Below are 27,062 nucleotides of genomic sequence, written 5' to 3'. Positions count from 1 at the left end.
GCATTCTAATTGTGGTTGCTTCTAGAAATTTATAAAGATGTTTTATTTTTGTAACAGTCTAACAGCAAAACTGTGAATTCAAGCATGGGCTGCCTTGGCTTTAGATGGAGAGGGCAACATCTCTCCTCTACCTGATTAATAGAAAGTATAAAACTCTACTTTCACCTCCAGGAGGGAGGGCTGTTTCTGAGTACCTGGCACCTGATGGTAACATGTGCCATGCAAGGTTTTTTTTTTGATGGAGTCTCAAGCTAGTTGTGAAAAGAAGAAGGTAGAAATTGTGCATAGACTACCCTGTACTGCTGGGAGTGTGCATTTGTGCATGGCTGCTGACTTCAGGGGACAGCTATGGTGAATGCTCCAGATGTGAAGCCAGTGCCTTATGCACTAACTTGTGTAGGGTTCATGGCATCCATACAGGAAGAACAAGTTTGTTGCCTTGAAAGTAGTTCTTGTTAGTGAATATTAAAGAAATGAAAGTGGGCCAGAAGAGCTGAGACAGTACATTTCACTCAGGAGCTGCTGATCTGCAAACTAAGGCATGCAGAAAGCTCTTCTTCCATTCAGGTATAACTGCAAGTGCAGCAGCTCACTTGTAATTCAATGTAGAGTAGGATGCTGTCTTAGCTGTTTAGGCCCAAGCTACAAGCATCTGGCTTGAATTGAGTGTTGAAAGGTATCAGTGAGTGCAATAAGGGATGATAGAAACAGTGATGCACAAAACTGTAGGCAGTAACATGTCACTTCTAGCAAGTATTTAATTTTTTCCCCCCAAGTTGTTACCTAATTGCTTTCCTGAATAGAATAGTTCCCTTTGTTAGTTTACCCTTTTAAGAAGTGTGGTTTTTTTCTTGTTCTTGTCTGTTTTTCTCTGTGGTTATTCTTTTTCCTTTGTATCTTTTTCTCCCATACACTCTTACTGAATATGTTTTTTTGGTTAATCTATCCTAGTATCCCAAACCTAAGTTGTCTTGAAATTAACCTTGCAGCATATAACCCTTTCAGTCCAACCATTGTGGTATCTGTTTGAGATGATAATACAAGTGAAGGAAGGTGAAAGTTTCAAGATGTGAGTTGTGGTGAATCAGGAAAAAAGAAAAAAATCAGAAAACCATGCAAAAAATGGGAAAGGAACAAAAAACATTAATAGAGTTCCGTTCACTCATGTGTCAGCAGCAGTGCAGGAAGGTCCAGAGCTAGTGTCAGAATACACTGAAAAGGACCTAGTCCTACTTCATCACCTCTGCAAAGAAAGAAATTGTTGTTTTCCGATGCAAACTTAAGTATGTGATGGTCTGGAATCCATAACATATTTAAAAGGACTTGCGTAAATGAGGCTTAGGTGGTCCCTGTTGAAGATTTCTCTATGTATGTGTAAACATTGCAGGCAGTAGCCATTTTTAAAAATTACAGAAAGAGATGTGGAACCTGGAGTTTCTGTCAGTTAAACTGAGGGACAGATTCAGTTTGTTAATTCTCCAGTAACTAGCCGTAGACTAAAGATGATGTGTTACATCAATTGTGTCACTGGTATGTTCAGCAGCACAGGCAGTTTGCTGTTGATCACTGCTAGGAGAACTTGTTACTCTTGCTGCTGGAGAGTTAGGTTCTTGGCATGAAAGAGTTCAGTTTTGCTGTGCTCTGACTCACAAAATGATGCTTGTACTTTGTGCACTGCAGTGGTGGAGTCACAACAAAACACAGCATTTCTTCATGTTGCTTAGACATGCAGCATTCAAGGTTTTAGTTAATTTAAAATCTCAGATTTGTCTGTTTTCCCTCATTTTTTCTGCTTATTTTGATTTGCTGGGCAAAATGTTTTGAAGTAGAGGGTTTTTAACACAAAGTTGCTTTGCAGTTAAACACTTGAAACATTCCTATCCTAATGATGATGCATTCATTTGTATTGCTTTCTCATGACGATTTTGCCATTCAGGGCTTTAAAGTTGCTTTAATGTTGTTTTGCAGGGCTCACTTAGAGGCCAATGCAGAGAAGTGGAACAGATTGCTGACATCCCTGGAAGAGTTAATTAAATGGCTGAATGTGAAAGATGAAGAACTGAAAAAGCAAATGCCCATTGGAGGGGATGTTCCAACGTTACAGCAACAGTATGACCACTGCAAAGTAAGATGCTGAAGTTCTGTAGATAAGTGTACTTCTATGAATAATAGAATGAAGCAAATTTGAGTACAGGAGAAGCCAGTACTTCACCACTCTCATTCTAAAGAACTTCCTACTTGTGTCTAACCTAAATCTACCCTGATCCTGTTTGAAGCCATTGCCCCTCATCCTATTTCTACAAGCCCTTCTAAACAGTCCTTCCCTAGCCTTCCTGTAGATCCCCTTCAGACACTGAAATGTAGTTAAGGTCTCACCACAGCTGTCTCTTCTGCAGCTGAACAGCACTATCCCTTTCAGCCTGTCCTCACAGGAGAGGTGCTGCAGCCCTCTGATCACTTTTGTGGCCTTGATGTCTTAAAACTGAGTTTGGGAAAATGCTAATACAGAAATACTCAGAATACTATGAGGAACTACAGAAAAAGTAGCATTACTTGAGCAGCACTTTTGAGACTTAACTCCACAATAGAAAATCTTAAGGAAATCTGCGTGTTTCTTCTTAATTTACTCTGTTGAGATAAAATTATTAGCATATCTTCAGGATCTTTGCTTCTTGAGAGCTTGTGACTTTCTGGTTTTATGCACATAAATCATCACGCTGTGTTTGGAGGCACATCTGCTGTGAATGTTCATAATGATCAAATGGCGGATTACTAGTGCTGAAGAGCAATAAAAGACTGCAGTAGATCCAAATGTGTTTTGAAGGTGGTCAGTGGAGGTGCTAGATCTCTGTAGGCCATTTTTAAGGGCTTGTTTGCATCATGCTAGTATATGCATGCTAAAACCAAATAATACTGCTAGTGCCTCTCATTTGAAGACCTCGGTTTATAGAAATGCTAGCTTTTATGCGTAATTCCAAAGTAGAAAAATCAGGAGCAATCATGCTGGCTGGCTCATTTTGGTCACTAGAGGACTACAATAGTGTGATGTAGAGAATACTTCTGGGTTGTTTAATCCTTGCCTTTATCCTTAAAAAATGAGGTAATTTGGATAGGAATAACAGCAGGCACCAGCACAGGTTAGGGGTTGCCTTTCTAGAAAGCAGCTCCATGGAGAAAGACCTAGTAGACAGCAAGATCTCTATGGGACAGCAGCATGCCCTTGTGGGCAAGAGAGACAGTGGTATCCTGGGGTGCATCAAGAAAAGTGTGTCCAGCAGGTCTAGGGTCCTTCTCCCCCTCTACTCTGCCCTGGTGAGACCACACCTGGAATACTGTGTCTGTTTTAGGCTCCCCAATTAAAGAGAGACAGGGACCTGTTGGAGAATGTAATGGAAAGCCACAAGGATGATTAGGGGACTTGAGTGTTTCCCCTATGAAGAGAGAGACTGAGAGATCTGGGGCTGTTTAGTCTTGAGAAGACTGAGAGGAGATCTCATCAATGTTTATAAATATTTGAGGGGGGCAATCTCTTCTCTCTGGTGCACAGTAATAAGAGAAGGCACAATGGATGCAAACTTGAACATAGAAGGTTTCACCTCAACATGAGGAGAAACTTCTTTACAGTGAGGGTGACAGAGCCCTGGAGCAGGCTGCTCAGAGAGGTTGTGGAGTCTCCTTCTCTGGAGAACTTCAAAACCCACATGGATACATTCCTGTGCAGACTATCCTAAGTGATCCTGCTTTTGGCAGGGAGGGTTGGACTTGATGTCTGGAGGTCCCTTCCAACCTCTAACATTCTGTGATTCTATTATATGTGGAGATTAATATTCTAATGTGTATTCAGGAGCTTTTACAGATTATTCTGTTGTTTTTCAAAAAAGCAATATTCTTGCAGTGCAACAGTGAGTATTGGATATGGATGTCCTAGTCCAGTATTGATTATGAACTGTGTTAATCCTCTGCAACAGCACAAAGGCAAAGCAATCCTGTGCATGGCAGTGGGTTTTTTCACCTTTGTAAGCATGAGCAGAGTAGTCACCTGAAGCTATTTCTTATATGACGACTTGAACTTTGTTTTCAAATGGGTATTTTGGTAGGGACCAAGAGATTCCCATGTATCATATGATGATGCTATGCTGTACCAAACATGAAATATTAGCCCAGGGATATTCCTGGATTTTGTTGAAGTGGTGCTTATTGGTTGTTGCCAGAGGATGGAAGCTGGACCACAACTGTTGGTTGGTTTGATTCTTCACTGCACTGTTTCACTACTGTTCCTCAGCAGGAACTGTTCATTCCTTGCTCAAGCTGCAGTTTATTGATAAACTGCATTCAGATGAAAAGTTTGGGTTTTTTTTCAGGTAGAAAGTGAAAGCTGGAGGGGGGAAAAAAAAAATCCCATAAAACTAACCCCAAAGTTCTTTGGAGGTCCTTTTGTTCCTTCCTCAGCGTAAAGTGATTGGTCAGTGTGCTCAGTGTTGAAGATGAACTTGGTTGAGTTTTATGCCTGGGTTTGTTTGTTTGGGTGTTTTTTTTGTTTTTGGGTAGGTGGGGATTTTTTGCCCTTTTTTTTTGTTTTGTGTATTTTCCTTTCCAAAACCTCATACCATATCTGCTCTCTCAGTGCATTTTTTGTAAAATAACTTTATGAGATTCCATGTTGTCAGTGACTGTGTCTTGTGGTGGTATCGCTGGCTGGTGCCTCTTGCCTTGCATTTAAGGTGCTCCTTTTAGAATATATGTCCTATGTTAAGCTGAAACTTTTTTGGTGGAGATTTGAGGTGCAGCTGTATCAGATATATATTGCAGAGATATGACTCGATTTCTCTTATTCTCAAGAATGCTCCCTTTATTCCACCTCTTATTACTGGCTTTTAAAAATATTTCTTTGTCCATACATTTTCAAATATAAACCTTGTAAGTATTTTGTATTATTTGAAAAGTTTGCCTCTAATGAATGCCTGTTGGGCACCATATCGTCTGGCCTTGAAAAGATTCTCAGCAGGCCTCACTGAGCAAAGGTTGGGTGCCTCTTCTCTCCTCTTTCCTTTGGTTTCACTTCTCAGTGTTGCTTTGAAGTTGTTTTCATGCAAATTGAGCAGTTCAATACCTCACTTTATCTCTTCTTCTCTGTGATCTCTCTGTTCTTATTTCCAGCTTGCTTACCTGATCTTGTCCTTGTTGGTGCTTCAAAATGAAGTGGTAAGATGTGCACCCATGATAGTCTCATCTCCTGCCCTTTATTTTTCTGGGTCCTCAATTCTTCTTGTATTAGCATTGCTTTTTGCCTCAGTTATAATAATTCTTTCTCTTAACCTACTTTCCCTGCCTCAGAGGAAATTGTTTGCTTCAGCTCAGTAGCCCTAATTTTATTGGTCTTTCGCTCTGTTTAGTATCTTCCTCACTCAGTGCTTGACTTGAGCAGTGCTAGATAAGTCAGTACAGTATTATGTGACAGTTCAAGTTAGCTCACATTGTTGACAGGAGGAGATAAGTAGTTTGCAATTTGATTTTCAAACTTCTTTTAAATAATCATTCTTCTATCCTTTAAAAGCAATATTACTTAACAGCAATCCGAGTCACCCAAATCAGGGCTATAGATTTAGCCTATGTTTCCCAAATTAACAGAAATCTTTTAGGCTATAGCAAATATTTATAAATTTTGGACAGATTTTTGTGTTGTTCAGCCAAACTTCCATCATCTGTATTTGTATTCTTATCACATACTAAATGCCAAGTACAATAAAGCAGTGAGCACATCCTGTCTGGGCGTTGAGTTATGCTCTGTCTTGCAGTGGGCAAGGCATGAGGAAGTTTATGGAAGCATGAATTTCCTATTTCCATTACTCTCAAAGTTTGTCACTGAGAGTGGGCTGTGCTGACAGTTGCAGGGATACTGCAAAATTCATAAATGCTTTGGCACGCTGAGCCAAAGTTTAGAAGTAACTGAGTTAAAGTCATCTATACAAAGTGCACCTATTGCTAAGGCTACATTTGCACACCTAAAATGTAGAAAACACTGCAAAGGCAGTGATACAGAGAAAGTGAAGGCAGAGGCCTTTGCAGAATTTGTTGTAATTTTTTTGTGTGTCATTCCAGTTTCTCACTTGCTTGTCCTTACCAGCTCAGGTTTTCCCTTTCATTCTGTTCTTTCTCAGTCTTCCTTATGAATATTCATTTAGGAATTTAAAGTGTAATGCAAATTTTGATCAGCTGCATGGCCCGTGAGAAAACCCCACAACCCTTAACAACAAAAAACCCCACCACACCCCCCATCCCTCAAAATGGATATTTCTTTGGGAGGGAGGGGGAATCTACAAAAGTACCATGAAAAACTAATAGGCTGTTTTTATGTGTATGAAAATACCTAGAGTCACACTTGTGTGCAAGAGGAGGTGATGCAGATGCTGACACCTGGTTCTCTGCGGATGTGCTCAGAGCTGTATCTTACTTTTCCTGATGGAAGAGTTCCTGACTGTAGCTTTTTGAAAGTGTGCTTTTGCTAAAATACAGAGACTGCCTAAATGATATAAATCACAGTGGTTTAACTTTCAGAGAGAGAACAGGACATTTCAAATTAAGCAGAAACGGGTACCCCCTCACATAAATCCTGTTGGCATCTGTCTGCATAAGTGAACAAATGTCTAGCTAATGCTAAATAATGCATGTGTCTTGGATCACAGAGATGCTTAACTTAGCTTTGTTTGAGCTCAGCATGGATTGGCCAAAACCCTGTGAATGTTTGGTAATTTTATGTCTATGAATGGGTCATTAATATTTCAGATGCTCTTAAAACTTTGTGAGGTTGTTTTACTTAGCTATTGCCTCTTTATCATAAGCTTTAGCATAACCAACAGGAAATTGCTTTCTACTTGTTGTTATCCCTTCAGGGTGCCTATAATTCCATTGTTTTCTCTACCAGCAGGAGAAGTCTGAGTTAAAAAACATTTTTCTAGCCTTAACTTTACTCTACTCTTCAGTGTGCTTGCCTGACTGCAAGCAATGGGCTTATTCTTAAATTAATTCTGGATTTGTTTCTTTCTTTAATATTTTCTGTATTAAATCTGCTTCCATGTTAGGAACTAGAAGAGTGAAAAGATGAGTGTTAAGGTATCAGTGCTGCCCTACTCTATGTTTATATTTGCAGTCTAGAAAGGGCTTTATTAATGTGTTATACATCTCATCACACAAGACATGAAGCATGCAAGTAGTCTGTGCTGCACAAAGGTGGTCAGATGCTTTGCTGAAATATTAATTATGACAGAAATGTGAGTTATTTGTTAGAGAATTAAAACGATCTGTGTTTGGAAGAGGGGGATCAGTATAGCCCTTTGCTTAGAGGAATTGCTGCAACATGGTGTGATGGTGATAGGCTGGACATGAGGAGGAAGTTCTTCACCATGAGAGTGGTGAAGTCCTGGAATGGGTTGTCCAGGGAGGTGGTTGAGGCCCCATCCCTGGAGATGTTTAAGACCAGGCTGGATGAGGCTCTGGCCAGCCTGATCTAGTATGGGGTGTCCCTGCCCATGGCAGGGGGGTTGGAACTAGATGATCCTTGTGGTCCCTTCCAACCCTGACTGATACTATGATACTATGGACAAGGGTGAGAGTGAAGCAGGAACTTGAGCGATCTGTACCACGCTACTGTGAAATGGCTCTTCAAAATAAAGTGTTTCCAAAAACTGTATCCTCTATCAGGAGGAGAAATAGCCTCCCCACCAATCAGTCAGCATTACTGAATGATTTGAGAGCTCCTTAGTAAATTTGTAATTGATAGTTTTTGAGGACTATTGAAATTTTAAGTACTCTGTATATTTGAGAATCCTGAACATTGCTTTCTATTGAAAAAGAGAAATTATACTGTACCAAAAATTGTACTGTCCTTGTACAGTACAATTTTTGGTGCAATATAATCTCTCTTTTTCATTGAGCTTTGAGTAAGACTCCTTTCTTCAGGGTGTGCTTAGGAGGAAGAGGTGGAAATTGTAGGTGAGAATATTCTGTTACAGGAAAAGAAGAATATAGTTAATGCCTGAAGTTTAATGACAGTTCTCAAGTGGACCCATCTGACTTACTGCGGGTGTTCACTAAGGATTTACTCAGTGATTTGTGTGTTACATGAATGACTCAGGTGTGTATCACTCTGCACTCCTGTGCTATTTCTCCCAAAGAATGATGTGTTAACAAAAGCATGGCATAAAGAATGAAGTGTCAGATTAGGATGTCAGTGCAGTACATTCTTAAGCGAGACAGAAAAAATGTTGCTTCTGGCTGTATTTGAGCTTGTTCCAAGAAGTGTGGTGTGGTTGTCCTAATGCAGATCAGGAAAGTTGCAATGGATCAGTACTTAATAAATAAAATGGATAATACAAGAACAAAATATTTTGTCACTAATGCAGAGTAAAACAAATTGTCAGCACAATAACATATTTCTGTGGAGCTGCCTTTTAATACTAATCATGTTGATATTAGTCCTTATCAGTATGTGCATTCCACATTGCTCTTTTCTGAGGTCTTGATGTTTTAATCAAAGACCTCTGTGGATCTTTTTCAAACCACTGGATAAAGCCCATTCTTCTCGAAGGTTTATCGCTATCTTCAAATATCTAAGAGGAGGTTCTGGAATTGCTGTGGAAGGTAGTATGCATTACAGAAATCTGCAGAGCCAGCACAGCGATCAGCATTACTCTCTGTCCCTTAAAAGGCTGAGATAGGTTCAGTGCCTCTTTCTCTGGGTATCTTCTTGTCTCATATCCCAGAAGACCACTCTGCTTCCATCATTATTAGCAGTAGCTCATCTACTACTGATGAAATCTCAGAACTCCTTAATGCACTAGGATATATGAGACCATCTGTTTCCACTCCTGTATCTTGAGCTGGAAGACCATGACTGGCTGTGGACTGACATTAAAGAGTGAGCCATTTACGTAGCCAGTGAAGGTGGTAGGGCATATCAGTGACCCATTTTTAATCTCTACCTATAAGACAGCTACTGTATTTCCTGAACTACTTCTGTTCATCTCTGTATTCTTCTGACTCTGCCATATCCCTATAGAGGTGTAGTGACTGGCATTGTGTACAATACTTGGGATGAAGTTGCATAAGTGTTTTATGCTGTAGTAAAACAATGTCATTTTGTCTTTTCCTTTCTGATGACAATCAACATTTTATTATCTTCTTGTTGTTGCAGTCATCTATTCAGCAAATTAATTGAGACACCTGTAAATGAAAACTCCTGGCACTTGTTTGTTTGTTATTTCCCTAAGCTGTAACTTCCCAGAAAAGTGTTCATAGATTTCAATCTAGTGCATGCCTTTTTAAGATCAGATGGTATTTCAGCTGTATTAAAAAATGTTGGCTATTGTCTGTAACCTAAGGACAAAACATCAGTAGATGAGTTCCCACACTGCATTACAGGGATGGACTGGTGCAAGGAAACGAGACAGGACATTTCTCTGAATTAAAATACTTTTTTGCCGAGGTCTGTTTTTCCAAAGGCAAAGAGCCAGGAAGAAAAACCACCATCACAGTAGCAGTGGATCTGTTTTTCCAACTGCAGAGAACTGCTGGAGTGCCACAATAATACAGTGGTCATTGCCATGTTTGTTTTTTTAGGAGCTTTCATATCCTGTATCAGGCAGAGGTGAAAATTCTTTGTCCTGTTCTTACCTTTCTCATTCTGAAACTAGTTCAAGATATTTTTTGTAGTCACTGATTCTTCTCAAATCTCCTTTATTTTTCTGTTTTGATAAATTTTTGATACAGTGACATAATGTATTTAGCAAACTGTCCACTTGTCATTCAAGGTGTGGAATAGAGCTGTCAGATATTACTCCAAATCTTTCAAGAACCTCTTTACATAACTGACACTTTGCCGCATGATTTTTGTGCAAGTGCTGGAGTTTTGTCCTCTTCCATCACGTGTTCTCAAAGGGCAGAGTTCCCTCTCTGTTATGGTTTTGGGGAAAACTGAACAGAAGCATTAGTTTATGATTTGTTTGTGGTATATTTCATATTCTTAAATATACAGTAAGAGAAACTCAGCTGTCACTGTCCTTCTGAAACCTTGTCTGCATTTACAGGTATGCACTAGTGAAAAAATCCAGTCTGTTTTCTATTAGGGATACTTTAATCTGCATCCTGCTTCTTTTTGCTACAGGCAGACTATTTAGGGCAGAAGAATATCTATTCCATTTAACTCCTCAACTATTGGATCCCCAGTCCCTAGTTACTACAGCCAGTAATCCATCCAAAGAACATCAGCAATAAATTGCAAAAAATACGTTGCTATGGCAGCCACCCAATCCTGGTTTCATGCAGATTCTTTAGATTAAAAGCTAGACTTTAAAATGTATGTTCAAAGTACAGGAGGGAAGGGAGTTCTGCTCTTCCTTATGTTTTTGTGAGTTCTGTCATTTCTGTTTTGTTGCTTTTTTTTTTTTTTTTGAATATGGAAGGGTAGGTACTGGTTTAAGGAACAAGTGGATGTTTTGGTTTGGTTTGGGTCTTTGTTTACAAGAATTCCTAACCCCTGCTATTGGGTGTTCCTCAAAAGTTACCATACATCTGTATCTTCTGACCTGGGTTTCAGTGAATTTCTCTCATCCAAGGTAGTAAGTCTGAGGGACTGGGAAGCTGCTAGGAGCATTATGGGAAGAAGCTTTGTTTTCTGAGGTTCTGGTCTTTCAGCTTTAGCAGCCAAACGGTGTCAAAACCTAAAGCAGTACTTAAAGATTTTGAGCTTTCTTTTCAGGAAAAAAAAGTGTTTGTGCTAAGACATGTTTCCTGCAAAGTGAGTTCAGGGTTGTGTTTAAGAAAGGTGTCATACTGGATTTAGGATTTAGGATTCCCACTCCTACACTTTCAGCTGCTAGAGGTACTTGCGTACTACTTAAAGAATTATCCTGACTGGTTTAGTTGTGGGGAAAAGAATATGTGGATTGGTTTGTGGTGTGGGTATTTTGTTTTGTTTTGGGTTTTTTTGGGTTTTGGTTGGTTGGTTGGTTTGGTTTTGGTTTTCTCATATTTGGAACCTGCACCCTTATCTTTTGAGCTATCACATGAAATAGTGTCAGTGTTTGTCCACGTCAGATGTTACAGGGTACTCTGAGCATTAAATATAAGGTACAAGTAAATTCCCCTGTATTGTGCAGTGCTTGATGCAGTGTCACCAGACTGCAACAGCTGCAGGCATTCCAAATAAAGTTACTGAGATTACTTTGTTTTAATCAAGAGTTTATGCCGTTCTGTTGATCAAGGTGTGATTTAGACAGAAAATATTTGCTTGTGTAAGATGTCTGTTACTTGCTTGTAGAGATTGAGGCTTTTTTTTTTTTGGTTTGTCTTGATTTTGAGGGAGATTTTTAGGGATCTGTTTCTGGAAGAAGTGCAGTGTTCACCTCACAATCACTTACTTATGACTAACAAGCTGGGTTACATACTTGGTTATTCACATTCTAATTTACTCCCCTGCAATGACCCCAAACATTTTAAAAGCATCCTATACAGATCCAAAGTGTACTCGAAGGTCCTTTCCATCTTGTTTAGTGTTGATGTAACGTCTTATGTCAGAAGTAGCAGTGAAGCAACTGTTTCCTAAAGTGATTGCAAGTGCTCTGTATTAACAGGATGTGAAGCTTCCTAGACTCCTCTGCCAAACAGAGAGTACAAGTGCAGTAACTTCTGTGACATGAGCAGCCTCTTCTGGTTCTGCAGTGAATGAAGGTCACTTAGTTCTGTTTTTTTGATAGCAGCAGCATGAGATCTCTGACAAACAAGTGATTCTGCCAGTGACAGCTGGCTGTTCTTTGGGTATCCATATACCCTGTTTCTCTGCACGACAGATTTCAGGGGCATATAGGAACCTGCACAGTTCTGCTGGACTTCCAGTTAAAATGGGCTGTTACTTAAATGAACAGGTATGTACTGTAGAGAGGGAACATCAAAAGTCCCACCAAAGCACATGGTAGCTGCTGATGCTAGTAATTTATTCATTTTGCATTACAATTTTCGTCTTTTAGATTGTTGTTGTTAAATGAAAGTGCAGATGGCAAGCAAGTTAGTTTCATATTAATGTTGCTGGGGAATGTAGTTTCTGCAACAAAAATATTTATAAGCTTTAGAGACAGTAATAAACTGAAGCCATAAATCAAGTAAATGTCCCGATACATTTCACTTCTGAGGCTGGAATCAGTTTTGTACATTCCTCCTATTTTACTAAGGTTTTTTGAGTCAAGAATCCTAGCATAGATAGCACAGTAGATTTTTTAAAACCCACAGAAGACTTCCTCTCCATTGAATCAGATGGTTTGCAACTTAGAAGCTAAAATAAAATCTCTTGACTAACAAAAGAACTATGCTTATGATAGTCCTGGCTGAAAAATGGTCACATGTAAAAGTTGCACACAGTTATAAATGTGTGATTCACTTCAGTGCAAATTGAAATTTTCAGTACCAACAGAGACTTTGTGATTAAAGAGTGATTAAATCAAATCATTACTTTTAATGGTATATTTTTCATTAAATCAGTGAAACAGGTCAGGAGGAATATAGAATTAGCAGTAATTGAAGAGAGAATACTAAATGAGATAGTTTAAAAGAAATTACTTGAAAAATACATCCTTTTCATGTTAAATAGTACTTCAGGTCATCTTTACCATTTTTTTCCTATTTTTCCCATGCCCTAGGATTTATACTGTCTATATATATTCACCTTCAAATCAAGCTGGCGTGCAGTCTGGGTTTTTTTGTTTGGTGTGCTGTGTTTAGAGTTTTCCTTGTGCTGTTCTGGATTATTTAGTTTGGTTTAGTTTTTAGTTTTTTGTTTTGTGGGGTTTGGAGGGAGTTGTGTTTCTTTCAATGGTTTTGGTCTGGTATTGGGTTGGGGTTTTTTGTTTGGTTGGTTTGGGTTTGATTTTTTTTCTTAATGTTACATTTTTGTTGTTGTCTGCTTTTGTTTGTTGTTTTCCTCTTAGTGTAATAGAGGTTTGTAAATTTTTCTGGTTTGCAATTCCATCTCATTTTTGAACAATGAACCTGCCTCAGAAGAGATAGACTAGAAGTTTTTTATAAGCTTTCACAGCCCTAGAGGGATCACATTCAGTCAGGGACTGAAATCCATTAACTGAAGAAGATGCTAAAAATACAACGTTTTGACTCTCTGAAGTAAAAGAAGGAAGACTGATGTGAAAATATTTCAGCATCAGATAAGTGCAAGGGATGGGGAGGGTGTCATTTTTAGATAATTATCAGTAGTGCCCTGTACAATCTCTGTTAGGGATGGTTTCCATCTAGAGCTTTGAGGCAAAGAGACACTGCAGTGCTTCATGCTGACATCAGCACTGGGGTTAGTGTATGATATCACACTGGGTACGGTACTCTGGATGCTGCCAGGAGCCTCAGTACTCAATAGAGAACTGAGTCCCCAGGCTCTGCCTAAAACATAGATTCCAATTAACCTTTTTTCACCTGTTCCATTAAGAGATACACAAGCGTCTAAACTGGCAGTAAACAATAATACTGAACAGTTGTAACATAAATATGGTACCTATGAAGTAGTATCTTCCAAGTTTATTAGACCTTTTCTAGAGCTAGGTGCTTAGTAATCCTGGCAGCTTTTTGGTATGAATAAAAATTAATGAGAACTTGGGATGATAAATACTTCCTTTAATTGTTGATGGATATTGTGTTTAACTGTTGATAGATAATCTTTAATTGTGTGGACTTAGAAAGTTTCTAGGCTCGAGTCATTAAACAGGCAGTGCTTAAGACAGCTACCAAGTTGTAGATTTATTTGCAACAGCACTTTTAATATATGTAGAAATCTACATATTTGTCTAATTAAATGCACAGAAAAGGGAGATGTATATTCATCACCGTTCCCCACAGCAAACTCCTGGCTAAGGGACCTGGGGGTACTGATTGATAGCTAGCTGAACATCAGCCAGTAGTGTGCCCAGGTGGCCAAGAAGGCCAATGGCATCCTGGACTGCATCAAGAATAGTGTGGCCAGCAGGAGCAGAGAAGTCATTGTGCCCCTGTACTCAGCACTGGTTAGGCCACACTTTGAGTACTGTGTCCATCTCTGGGCCCCTCAATTTAAAAAGGACATTGAGACTCTTGAATGTGTCCAGAGAAGGGCAACAAGGCTGGGGAGAGGCCTTTAGCACAAGCCCTATGAGGAAAGGTTGAGGGAGCTGGTGCTGTTTAGCCTGGAGAAGAGGAGGCTCAGGGGTGACCTCATTGCTGTCTACAACTACCTGAAGGGTGGTCGTAGCCAGGAGGAAGTTGGTCTCTTCTCCCAGGCAACCAGCACCAGAACAAGGGGACACAGTCTCAAGATGCACCAGGGGAGGTTTAGGCTTGAGGTGAGGAGAAATTTCTTCACCGAAAGAGTGATTGGCCATTGGTTGTGCTGCCCAGGGAGGTTGTGGAATCACCATCCCCGGAGTTGTTCAAGAGGGGATTGGATGTGGTGCTTGGTGCCATGGTCTAGTAGTCATGAGGTCTGTGGTGACAGGTTGGACTTGATGATCTTTGAGGTCTTTTCCAACCTTGTTGATTTTATGATTCTCTGATCATAAGGATTGAAGAGTTCCATTTTTATACATTGAAATTTAACTCCTATCCTTTTGGCAGAGATTTAGCTCTAAACTGCTAATTATTTCAAGATTGTAACAAAAAAAATGTAGCTAACAGAAGCACTGTTTGGTTACTTATCCAAAGTGCCTGGAGCTAATTTACTCCTGTGAAGTTGATAGAAAATACTAAAACATTATAAAGCCTGGCAGTACTCTTTTGAGCAGCTGGAATAAAAATAAAGCTAAAGGAGAATGCTCCAGGTGCTAGAGGGGAAATAGAAAAACCTTGTGGGATTTGTTTTGGTTTTTGTGGCTTGTGGGGATTTTGTTGTGGAGTTGGTTTTTTTTTTTTTGTGGTGTGGGGGTTTTTCTGTTGGTGGTTTTGGGTTTTTTTTTTTGGTGGGTGGGTTGTTTGTTTTGCCCTTTGGTCGGTTGGTCTTTTTTCTCCAGGTCTTATCTGACTGGCACAAATTGAAATGTGTTAAAACTGTGCACTTGTTGTTTGTAAATATAAGGCTGTATTGACAAATTATAACAAAATCCCTAATTAATATGAAGTGCATTTGTGATGCTCAGAGGTGACACAGCTCAGATCCTGTGAACAGGGCTGAGCAGAGAGGCAGTGATGCATATGGGAGAAAAGAGCCAAGAAACTATAAGGCAGTCAAGCTTAGTTGAAATTATTTATTTCCAATAGGTCAGCCTCATTTGAGGTGATTTTCTGGTGGTTTTGTACTCTTCAGTATGAGCAAGCAAATAATGCCTTCTGCCATTTCTAGCTGCTAAGAGATTCTTAGCACTAAAGCTAGAGCACTCCATTACTAGATGCAGTATAAATTAACTAAATAAGTGAAAGTCCTTTACTAGTTTTAAAATCTGTATTTATGGTGTCTGCTTTTTCCCAATGGTTTCTGGGGTAAGGGACCAGAGTATATGTCTTGGACGGTTTGTGTGCTTTCACTTTTTTTAATGGCTTTAAGTGATAGTTTTGTTTCTGGGAAATATTAGTATAGTTATGGCAGAATATTCTTTGTTAGGCCTAAAGGCATTCAGACACTAAAACTGATTCTAGTTTTTGGTTTTAAGATATCTCCAGTTTTGGTTCTCAGTATTTATTATTTATACCTTCAGCATTTTACTTATTGCTTATTTTTCTTTCCATACCTTTACTAGGTAAACTTTGCTGTGTCATTCAGCTTGTTTCTAAGTACTGAAGACTAAAAATAACAATTTGATTGTGTGTGCTTTTTTGCTTCTTAATGAGAAATTGTTTATGGTTTCAAATTCTAAAGAATAAGAAATCCTGTTTAATAGATGCTGAGGTTTACTACATATAAGATGTCCCGTTGTTTGCCTGAAGAGCTTAAAAACAGATTAAGTGAACATAAGTAGTAAGTCTTGTGGTCTGTACAATGTGGCTATCTTTTGTGTAGCTGAGTTAACTTTAATATGTCTTGCTTCATGGAAGTGTGCTTTTTTGAGTACTAGTCTCTCTCATTAATTGACCCTGAAGTAGCATCAGTTATATTAAATGCCCTTTTTCCTCCTAAACAGAAAACCACTTTGTAGTCCTACAAAAAGATGTTTAATGACAACATTTCTAGTAAGGTTCAGGTGCATTTCTTGTTTTTGTTGTTTGTTTTCAAAATTAACTATTGATCTTTCTTACAGAACTATTTTTCAGCAAGTAATATGGTTTATGTGAACAACTACTATGAGAGTTTACAAGGAAGGAAAATAAGCCAAAGCTTTGTTTTGGTATTCATGGATATTTTGAAGAACGTTACCTAAGTTATTTGAATGTCTTTGGGTTTGTTGTTTGTTTATTTTCTACTGGGAAAAGAACTCAACAGATTAATTAAATTCAAATAACAAATGCAGTTCAATAGTAGGAGGGTACTACTTTGGATGATCTAACACAGTTTGTGAAGCACTGACAATTTTCAAGCTGGTTGACCCTGTGGTTTTTATTAATATATCTATGCTGAATGCCCAGCAATATTTTAATCCTAGTTTGTTATTGGTAGAGTTGAATGAAAGCGGACATTTTTTTTGCTTATCTGCTTAGTTCAATTTAGAGATCCAGATGGGTTTTCTGTGGCCATTATGAGACACTGTTAGAATAGAATAGAATAGGTTGGAAGAGACCTTCAAGATCATCACGTCCAACCCATCATCCAACACCACCTAATCAACTAAACCATGCAACCAAGCACCCTATCAAGTCTCCTTCTGAACACCTCCAGTGATGGTGACTCCACCACCTCCCTGTGCAGCACATTCCAATGGGCAATCACTCTCTCTGTGTAGAACTTCCTAACATCCAGTCTGAACCTCCCCTGGCACAGCTTGAGACTGTGTCCTCTTGTTGTCTTGGTGGTTGCCTGGGAGAAGGGACCAGCCCCCACCTGTCTACAACCTCCCTTCAGGTAGTTGTAGAGAGCAATAAGGTCACCCCTGAGTCTCTTCCTCTCCAGGCTAAGCAACCCCAGCTCCCTCAGCCTTTCTTCATAGGGCTTGTGTTCCAAACCCCTCACCAACTTTGTTGCCCTTCTCCAGACAGATCACTATTTGAAAATGCAAAGACCTACTAAGGCTTTTGTATTGAACGAGTTTAGCTTGCAGAGGCAGAAGTGGAACTAGCAAAGCATTGTGACAAGTTTTCACAAGTGACAAGTTTGGATATTCCCTGTTCAATAAGAGGCTAAAAGTCTCATCTGAAGTTCTGTTTCTTGCTTGTTTTTGATGTGATTCGTGATAAGGGAAAGTCCTCTGCAACTTCAGCACAGATATACACACACCCCAAACTCACCAAAAAAAATATAAATCCCCCAAACCCACTATCTTGTGATACCTGCTGCATTGCTGCTGTGCCACAGAATATAGGGCATATTGCACTTGGGGATTGCTTTGTATTTTGCCTTTTTTTTTAGTGGTTTATGGGATTTTTAAATTTTCGGTCTGGTTTGGTTTGATTATTAACACATTGCCTTGTAAAAACACAGCACAGGTGTCAAGTTCTTTTTCACATTCCTGTAGCTTCTGATGGCAGAGAGAAACATCTTAAAAAGGTGGCTAACCAGAGCGAAACACTCTTGTTGCCCTTGACGTATTCCTTCCTCATGTCTCTCCCAAATACACCTGGAGAATTGTCTGGAGTAGAGTATTTCCTATCTCAAACACTGCTTTTATTTTTCTGTCTTGGTTTTAGAGTAATTTTTCCATACTGAACAGAAATTGGAGATACCAGCATACGATTGAGAGGAAACTTTGGAGATGTGACCAAAGCCAGAGATCCAGCATAATCTGTCATATCACAGCAGAGAGCAAAAAGTGAGCAGAGGTAGACTTTAGTGATTGTGAAATAATTGACATGGAATTGTTAGGAAGAGGGGAGCATGTAACATGCTCCATAAGATAGATCATGGTGCAAGCATAACAAGGAACTGCAGTTTGTCAGGGGAAAACTTTCTGGCTTGAGCTCTGGCTAATAAAATTTCAGTCTGTCTTTTGGTTGGCATAGTTTTTGCAGCTGGTCCTGGTGACACAGGACTTTTATTCTGAGCCACTGTGGCTGCTCTGCCGCTGCCTGTCCCTGACTCTGGTATTTTTCTGCATATGGAGAATTCATCAGAGAGAACAGATTGTTGACTGTTTAGTAATTATTCAGTTGTCTGTCTAGACCATTTGTTTTGAAAAATAAACCAAAGAGACTGTTTTTAAGAAAGAGGAGTAATTACCTTTGACAGGATTTCCAGTGCCAGTTCTCTGTCATGCGTGCATACATATAAACCACCGAACCCCAAAACCAGAACAGGAACACTAGAGGTATCTCAAAGTGCAACTGGTCTCTAGTATCTTGCTGCTTCAGTATTCAACTGTGCTATGGTGCCAGTGCTTCTTCCATGCCTCCCCTTACACAATTGTCAGACAGGTGATGCTCCTCTGAGGCATTTTACAGTGATCTCAGTTTTGTGATTATTTGAAATTCACAGGTGATGTCATGAAGTACAACCAATCTTTTAAATGATATTTCATCAGCATACACTTGCACTAAGGAAGCTGATGATATAGGAAACCTTTCTCCTACATGAGACACGAGCATACTCACAAAGTGCATCCTATCTTTATAAACTGAATGAATATTCAATGTACTGCATACAGTATAGTTGCTCTTGAGCATCTGGAGCTTGAACTGCAATGACTAAAAATCTTTTTCAGGACCTCTGCAGTAGTATGATAAGGAACTGTTGAGCAGCAAGGTAGTTTGTGAAACCAGACATGTTAGACTTGTCCCATTGATGGTTTTATTTTTTTTAAGAAATACAGAGGAAATTTTAATTCCCCAAAGTGAGCAAAAGGTAACCTGAGTTTAACTGCTCTTAATAACAAGAGCACAGCACCCAACTTGTTAATGGGCTTATCATCTCTGTTTGAAGCAAGACTCTTATGGCCTATTAAAGCTGGCAGTTCATCAGTGCTGTGTAATAATACAGGCTAAACAAAATCAAGCCTGTCTGCTCCTGGCAAGCCAGGAATTTCTCTCTCATGTTGAAGGAGTGGACAGATGCAGTTCCATGGTGCATGAAAATAGTACAAGACAAGGGAGATACATGTAGTTACTAGTGCTGATAGAATATTGGAGGGTTAAGTAGAATAATAGAATAAACCAGATTGGAAGAGACCTTCAAGATCATCGTGTCCAACCTATCATCCAACACCACCTAATCAACTAAACCATGGTTCTTGCTGAATTAAGAAATAAGAAATTTGATATGCAATAGATGTTTCATGTCTTGTGTCAGACTGGAGGCATTGCATGTTTAGAATGTTCTTTATCCCTCCCCCACCTTTCCCTGTGAGTATTTCCTGATATAAAAAGAAGTTATGCTAATTGCTACCCATAAAGAAGAAATGTGAATTTGACACTCTGACAGTGTCTCCACCATAACATAATTTGTTGGGGTTTAGTCATAGTTGGAAGGGACCTTGCAGATAATCTAGTTCCAGCCCCCATGCAATACGTTGGCACTAAGATGACATTTAAGTAACTCTGTAGTAAAACTTGTCCAAAGCTCTACTGTTACATGCTGTGCACAGTTTTAGAGTTTGAAGCTAATTAAAGTTAGCATTGAGGACACAAACTTCCTTTGCTTCTTCAAGGGAGATAAAACTTTCATGAAGACTGTGGAAGAAATGTAACTTCTGTTCTATAGATAGCTCTACAAAACAGTTTCATCTGAAACAGAAGGATCCTTATTTTGATGATATATGGCTTTGTCTTGAAAGTTGATTTTTAGAGAGTATAATCTCTCTAAATGCCTTTGAAAGAGACTGCAATGGTGTATTTGGCATTTTACAGTGATCATTTCCTAGGGGGTTGTTTGGGGGATTTTAGCAGACACGCTAAAATGACATTGCATCTCTGTGGATTTCTTAGTGTCAGTTCCCTTTGTCTGGGCAGTTGTTCTTTTACGTGTTAGAGTAAAGGTTCTGCTTTGTCCCTAAGCTGTTTTCCTGTTTCTGACAGGAGCCAGTAGCAGAGGTTGAGGGAACAGGCAAGACAAAAAGGAAGCAAGAAGAGAGGGTTACTTCTCTTTCCATATTCTGTCAGAGATGTACAGAAATGCCCATGATTACTTCTGTTGAATGCCAGAATTCTCAGATACTGTGTCTTCAAGAATTTGAATCGGGAAAAGACACGCCGTGGATTTTGCTGTAGTAGCTGACAGTGGAGTTTATTCTAATTCTATATACTTAGAGAATGGAAAATTGGCTTAAAAATTACTGACAATTCATTTTCATAATTCCACAGACAGGGTAATCAAATCACTTTTATTTTCTTCTATGTAGGAAGTTGTCTTCAGTTTCTATATGCTGCCAATGTTAAGCGTTAAACAAAAGTTTTTTACCGATAGGAACAGTAGGTGTTTTTCACATATTTCACATAAAATTTCATAAGGGCTCTCATTATTTATTTTGGCATACATAGCTAAAGCATAATGGTTTTTTGGTTGGTTGGTTTTTAACCAACAATTTAATTATTTAGTGCACTTGACAGATATTACAAGGTTGCTACTCCTGTGTTTGTGTGGTTAAAGTTGTGGTAGCAATGGAAACAAAAAAAATTCCTTAACAAAAATAAAAAAGGGACTACTGTGAAGATGGAGGAACTGGGGGTCCCTGTACATATTGTTTCCATTTGTTTGACTTTGGTTTTATGTTTTTGTAGAGTCTTTTAAGTGTAGTCCACAGTTTCTAGATCACACAGTACTGTTGAAAGTCTAATAGAATCATAGAATCAGTAAAGTTGGAAGAGACCTCAAAGATCTTCAAGTCCAACCTGTCACCCAAGACCTCATGACTACTAAACAATGGCACCAAGTGCCACATCCAGTCCCCTCGTGAACACCTCCAGAGACGGTGTCTCCACCACCTCCCTGGGCAGCACATTTCAATGGCCCATCACTCTTTCTGTGAAGAACTTTCTCCTCACCTGAAGCCTAAAATTCCCCTAGCACAACTTCCTCTTGTACTGGTGCTGGTTGCCTGGGAGAAGAGACCAACCCCCAACTGGCTACAACCACCCTTCAGGTAGTTGTAGACAGCAATAAGGTCTCCACTGAGCCTCCTCTTCTCCAGGCTAAACAATCCCAGCTCCCTCAACCTCTTCTCATAGGGCTTGTGCTTGCAGCTTCTCACCATCCTCGTTGCCCTGTCCAAGCCACAGGATGACAGCTTAGCCAGGAGTTATTAGAGATTGAGGGTTTTTTAAACCTTTTTCTCATGTTAGATTTTAAAATCACTTTCACCATCTAGTCACTTCTGAAGAAGCCCTTATTAAAGTACATTGTATGTTCTGCTCAAGTTAATGGGACAGGAGAGGTGATATAAATCAATATTGCTTTTCATCTGGTTCTCTCACCTAACTGTAAAAATACTTGAATCACAAAACAATTGTGAAGTGTCATCTTTGTAGTCTGCTGATATTAGTTAAGGCCAAAGTGTTTCCCAAATGCCTGGAAAGAATGACTAGAAATGCATTATTTTTTAAGCTATAGGAATTTGTTAAGCTACAGGAATGTTTATCATCATCACTTCTAAAACCAGTACGGAAGTCAATAATAAGAGAGAAAGTGCCAAATTGCTGTTCAGTTTTCCTTATCTCTGTGTCAGTGCTCAGGTGTGCCAGGCTCCTGAAGTAAGGAGCCCTTCACTACTTCATAACTTGATTATTCATCAGGGATGCAGAGCACTCCCTGACTGTCTGGCATGCAACGTGTTTGCAAAGCGGTAACTGTAGGACACCAGTGATTTCATTGAGCATGTTAATGCTTTATAAATTACTGGGGCATGGTGAAATATTTTAGAGCTGTATGTTTGTCTGCTTCTGGTATGAAAAAGTCCTATGGACTGCATAGATGATAGGATTTTTTTCTTCAGGTTGTTTTGAACCTTAGTCTAATCTTCAAGTTTGTTTCACTTCTGAAGTGCCGTTGCTTAGATCTGATATAAAATGGAGTTCAATCATCTGTAATTGTTAAACACAGACATACTTTCCAGTTAATCTTTTTAGTATGAACTGTGTAATCTTCTTGGGGAAAAAATCCAAAAGTTACATGTTCATTTCTCTTTTCTGCCCTGCAAACCTCCTCATGATTTTCCTTGACAAGATCTGTTAAGCCAAAGAGGCAATGAATTAATTACAGCTGATTCCACCCAAGTGGGGAGTGCTGCTGCTGTGTATTAGCTATTGAGGCATTTGGAGCGCTCTCATGTGCCAAGCTCAGCTGGTTGCTGGCAGGGTTGTCACACAGCCTCTGGGTTGGTCAGGCTTCAGCAGAACAGTGGGTAGTTTATGATGCTTCTTGCAAAGAGCTCTTGGCTTTCCTGGGTATACTGAGGCATGGGAAAATTCTAGTTGCAAGGGAAAGCAAGGCTTGGCTGTGGCTGCTCTAGCTTGCAGTGAGTAGGCTCCTGTCTGTTATCCCAAGCTCTGGACAGGGCAACTTGAGGAGAGACAACTCGAGGCAGCTTCAAGCAAGGCAGGTCCAAGGCAAAGCAGATTCAAGCAAGGCAAGGCAACTAGAAATTGGCCTGTATATGTATCTTGCCTGAGATTCAATTGGGCCAGTAGGGCAACTGAAGCCAGCATGTAGTTACCCAATGAAAAGGGGTTCTGCTGGCCATAAAAGGCACGAACATAGGCCTTGTAAGGCAGGAGCAGTGGCCAGTACACGTGCTCTTACCCCAGAAGTAGACTTGTTTACCCAGACATGCCTGGTCCTCTCCCCTTTGTGCCTTTTATGTTACCCTGACTTTCTGCAGAAAGGAGATGGGGAGAGAGGGACCACATCTAGACACATCAGGGCCTGTCTGGGTTTATGCTAGGCCAGTTTGGCCCTACCATGACAGTTCTATTGTTTAAAGGATACTTCTACTCCCCTACCCCCTATTACAAAAGCTAGAGCACATAAACACCACCCCAAAACCCAGACTGCTGTCCCTTTAATAGTCCTGGTCAACATTGCCATTGATAAGAAAGAAAAGTTAGGTGTAGAAATGAGAGACTTATTTTGGTACAGAAAAAGGCAGAGTCGAATATTTAAAAAATGGCTTTCTTGCAGAAGGGGAAAAGGTCCAGCAAAGCAAGTTCACTGGGTATGTGCTAAGGGTGTAGGAAACCCATCACAACGAGGTTCCACTTACCCTTTTGGAGAAAACCAGAATGGCTACAATTCTGAGGACTTCAGTAGTTCATTCAGTGGGAATTTGTCCTAAGAGTTTTGTTTTGGTTTTGGTGGGGCAACAGTTCAGGGATACATAGTCTGTTCGGTTTTTTCCCCAACATAGTTCTATATCATATGAGGAAAAACCAAAACAAAACACAAAACCAAAACACAACCCCTGCAAGCATTCCATGCTTTACGTTGCCCTAAGACTATGCTCTGTCAAGCCTTCCAATCTTCTCAGGGCAACTAAGGCTTAGTTATCATTGACCTAGAAACACAAATAACGAAGTCTCATTTCAGTGGGCTAGGGCATGCAAAATCCAGTTACGTAAGATTATTGGTGCAGGAAGATGTATTAATGAACATCATTATGCCTCAATTTTGTAACCTTTGCTCAATTAAGCCGTGTCTCTCTTCATCCCTCGTTCAATTTAGATCCTCTAGCATCTCCAGGGAATGCAGGACTTGCAGCAGTTCTTCCTTCAGAGAAGACTGGAGAGGTTCTTTCTTAGCAGATCATTAACTGTGGGAAAAACTATTTTAATCTTTAAGAAAAAGTGTAGCCTTGTACTCTTCAATTCAAGAATAGCTTTTGAATGTCTTTTTTTTATTCAATCTGTATGAAAATTAAGCTTACCTCTACTGCTATAGTACTGTTAGATTCTTTTTCAGTGTTGAAAGGAGTCCTTTCAAAGTCTCTGCAAAGTTATTTCAAGGGAAAACTTTACAAATAGCTATCAAAATGTCTTCGTATGATTTTTAAACTGCAGTTTTTTAACTGCTTTAACAAGTTTAGAAGGAAATAAATTACCCTATCCTGATTAAGGTGTCACCACATAAATACAGTTTGAGATTGTCAATTTATTAGTTTTTAAAATGCTAATAACTGCTTCATTTTAAATGTTTGTTAAGTCCAAACAATAAATGATAAAGCATACTTTCCATTCTCTTATCTCTTTGACTGTACTACTGTGAAGTACTTTGAGAATTAGTTACATATCAAGCCCTAGTAGTTGCTGCCCTGTTTGGACACTCTTGTATTGCCACTACAGCTGTAGAGGCATCAAGTGGTGAGTGGTAAACTGAGATTATTTAGAAAAATGCAGCTTTTGCCACATACTTGTTTTTAGTCTTTTTTGAGAAGGCTTTTGCAGGTGTCATGAGATAGACCTGCAAAACTCGAACTTCTATTTAGATGCTTCTGTTTTTAGAGCATGAATCAGAAATACTCAGTATGTGTTTATTACAAGAGCAAACAACTTCCTCCTTTTTTCCCCTGTGCCTCTACCACCTTCTTCCTCCCCCCACTCCAGTCATGGTCACTTTTTGTCACAATTATCAAAATAGATAGCATTTGGTCTTCTCTTTGAAGTCTCATGTGCTCTGTTGTGTATCTCTGTGTACAGCCGGGTATTAATGGTTGCACATAAGGCACCATTTTCTCTTGCCACATAGATTAAGTATGTAGTAATAAAAGGTAAATTCATGATGAGATGCACCATCTCAAATTAAATACTGCTCTTTATTTAAATGTGTTTTGTCATCTGGGGCAGATACATTGTGAAACTCACTGTCATTTCCAAAGACCAAAATGCTTTTGGAAATGTTATGTGAAGTAACAGCTGTCGTGAAGGAGCAGCTTTTAAATGTGCTACACTCACATGCTACACTTATTTTCTTTATAACTGATTCTTTAATGCTGCAGAGAGCTGGCAGAGGCAACCTTGATCTCTGTCTGATCTTCATATACAGTTCTTATTTTCATTCTTTGGGTTTCCTCAATCATCCTGCTTATTCTCCAGATCTATTACATGATGTTTTTTTCTGTTTCTTTTTAGTGTGTAAAAGTAACAGGAGTTTTTCAAGCATTGGGTGCAGAATAAAAATGGCTTAGTAATGAAATGCTACAGGAATTGCTGATTGGGACATAAAACTGCAGTGTGATAAACTGATGAGAGTTACAATAATGTACAATAATGTGCATCAAGAGTGCATAATGGGACCTGATTTAAGTATGTTCTGTTTTTAAGAAACATCCCATGTATTTTCTTTGAAATTAGCTTTTCCTTCATTTGTTGAAACTATTAAGACAATCTGCTCCTTACATTTTTCCATACAATTCAAAAGAGAAAAAAGGAAGCTGTAAATTGACAGTGTGTAATTTTGGAAGCCCACTTTCTATTCTCATAAAACAATTCTAAGATGCAATTGAAGGCAATAGATGCTTACAGGATATACTAAACAGTGTAAAAATTCATGAATAGTGGAAGTTTTTCTACCTTTCATATTTTTCAAGAGTGGAAAATGCTTCACCTACAAAGTATTCCCAACAGAAATTTTGGAAGACCTTGGTCTAGGTAAATTCCTTATGTATAAATTCAGACGGTCAGTTACAAAATGTTAGCTTGTAAGAAGAGATGCTTTTGTTTTAGAAATCATAAGCATCTCTAATGAATAGAGGGGAATGGCTTAGATGATTTCAGTATAAAAGATTAAGTGGTATCTAACTTCCAAATCTACAAAGGGAAAAACATGTTTCACAGTTACTGAAAGAGGAACAGGTCAAAATGGAGAATAAATAGTTGGATAATGGTTCTAAATCAGGAGCAAATACTTTTTTGTTTCCTTCCCTGAGAAAAGGATCATGTTAGTGGGGTCCTGGATTACTCTTCATAGTCAAGTAACTTGAAGGATTTCCCTCATACCTACAAAATAAATGCTGTGATGCTCTTTGTAGTTGTTTTGTGTAATACTGCGTTAGACATTTCAAAAGTGTAGTCTCTACTAGTGGAAGAATTCTTCTAGGCCTCAAAGGAGCAATTTTTAAAATTACTCGGCCCTGTGTTTAAGGTCAGCTCTGAAAATGATGTTGACACTGCATCAGCACACCAGATTTTAGGTTTCCAGGGTTTTTTTTCTCTTTTTAAATAAGAATCAATAATGTCTAAAGCTAGTGTTGGTTTATTCAGGAATTGTGTAGGAAATAAGAATGAATTTGCAAATGCAATAAAACTGTTGGAAATGTAGGTATAGGATTTTGTAGTCTTTTACCTGTCAGATTACTGAGGGAAGTGAAGCTTGCATTTTACAGCATTACCTAAAGTCCACAGTAATTGTACCGTTTAGAATTGCAGTGTGAAATATGGTGGTATGAATTCCTGCCAAAGTTGCACACAGCCCCTTTTCGTATGACCGTTTTAGCTTTAAACTAACATTGTACATTTTAAATATAAAGGGAGTATCGTGTGGGGAAAAAACAATTCTGCTATGTGCTCCGTATTCATAATTTCATTTTGTGTTCACATCTGCAAATCCAGCAGAACTCAAAAACTACTTGCATCCATGTACTTACCTTACTAGTGAGCAGTGTCAGTGACAGGTTTTGAGATACCTCTCAAGAATTTTGCTGTACCGTCACTTACTATTTCATTTATACTCGAAGTCTAGCATTCATTTTCTCCTACTTTTTTTTTCCTCTGAAAAGTATACCTGGCTATAGGGGAAAGAATTTTTTACTAAAATCTCTCTAACTTTCTTGTAGACGGGATCCCCTCACCCCCAGTGAAATCTTTCTTCAGTCCACTCGTGACAGATGAGATTAGATTTATAAATAGGTTTCTCTTTTGTTCTGTTGCAGACAGATTTGCTTAGAAGGACAAGAGGCTATTTTTGATTCATTTGGTTATTCTTGCATTAGGTATTCTCATTGCTGTTCTTGTTTAGTGGCTGAAAAAGAGAGACAGAAATATAT

At 39.1% G+C, this 27,062-nt stretch overlaps 1 protein-coding gene across 7 annotated transcripts in view; it reads left to right on the top strand.

Annotated features, from left to right (window-relative positions):
• UTRN (utrophin) overlaps positions 1-27,062 on the top strand; it is a 389,650-nt gene that overhangs the window by 267,101 nt on the left and 95,487 nt on the right. For all 7 annotated transcript variants that reach the window (XR_010989004.1, XM_068152489.1, XM_068152498.1 and 4 more), the window contains one exon: positions 1,969-2,125. Coding sequence is in view for 6 of the 7 variants with exons in the window: in XM_068152489.1 (XP_068008590.1) it covers positions 1,969-2,125 (157 nt within the window). In the remaining variant the exon portion in view is untranslated. The remainder of the gene's footprint in view (positions 1-1,968; positions 2,126-27,062) is intronic.

The sequence above is a fragment of the Melanerpes formicivorus genome, unplaced genomic scaffold, assembly GCF_026170545.1.
Source record: "Melanerpes formicivorus ecotype bairdi unplaced genomic scaffold, bMelFor1.0.p_v2 SCAF_2, whole genome shotgun sequence".
Lineage (NCBI taxonomy): Eukaryota > Metazoa > Chordata > Aves > Piciformes > Picidae > Melanerpes > Melanerpes formicivorus.
Note: the sequence above shows the minus strand (reverse complement) of the source record. Positions and strands in the feature narration are given on the sequence as shown.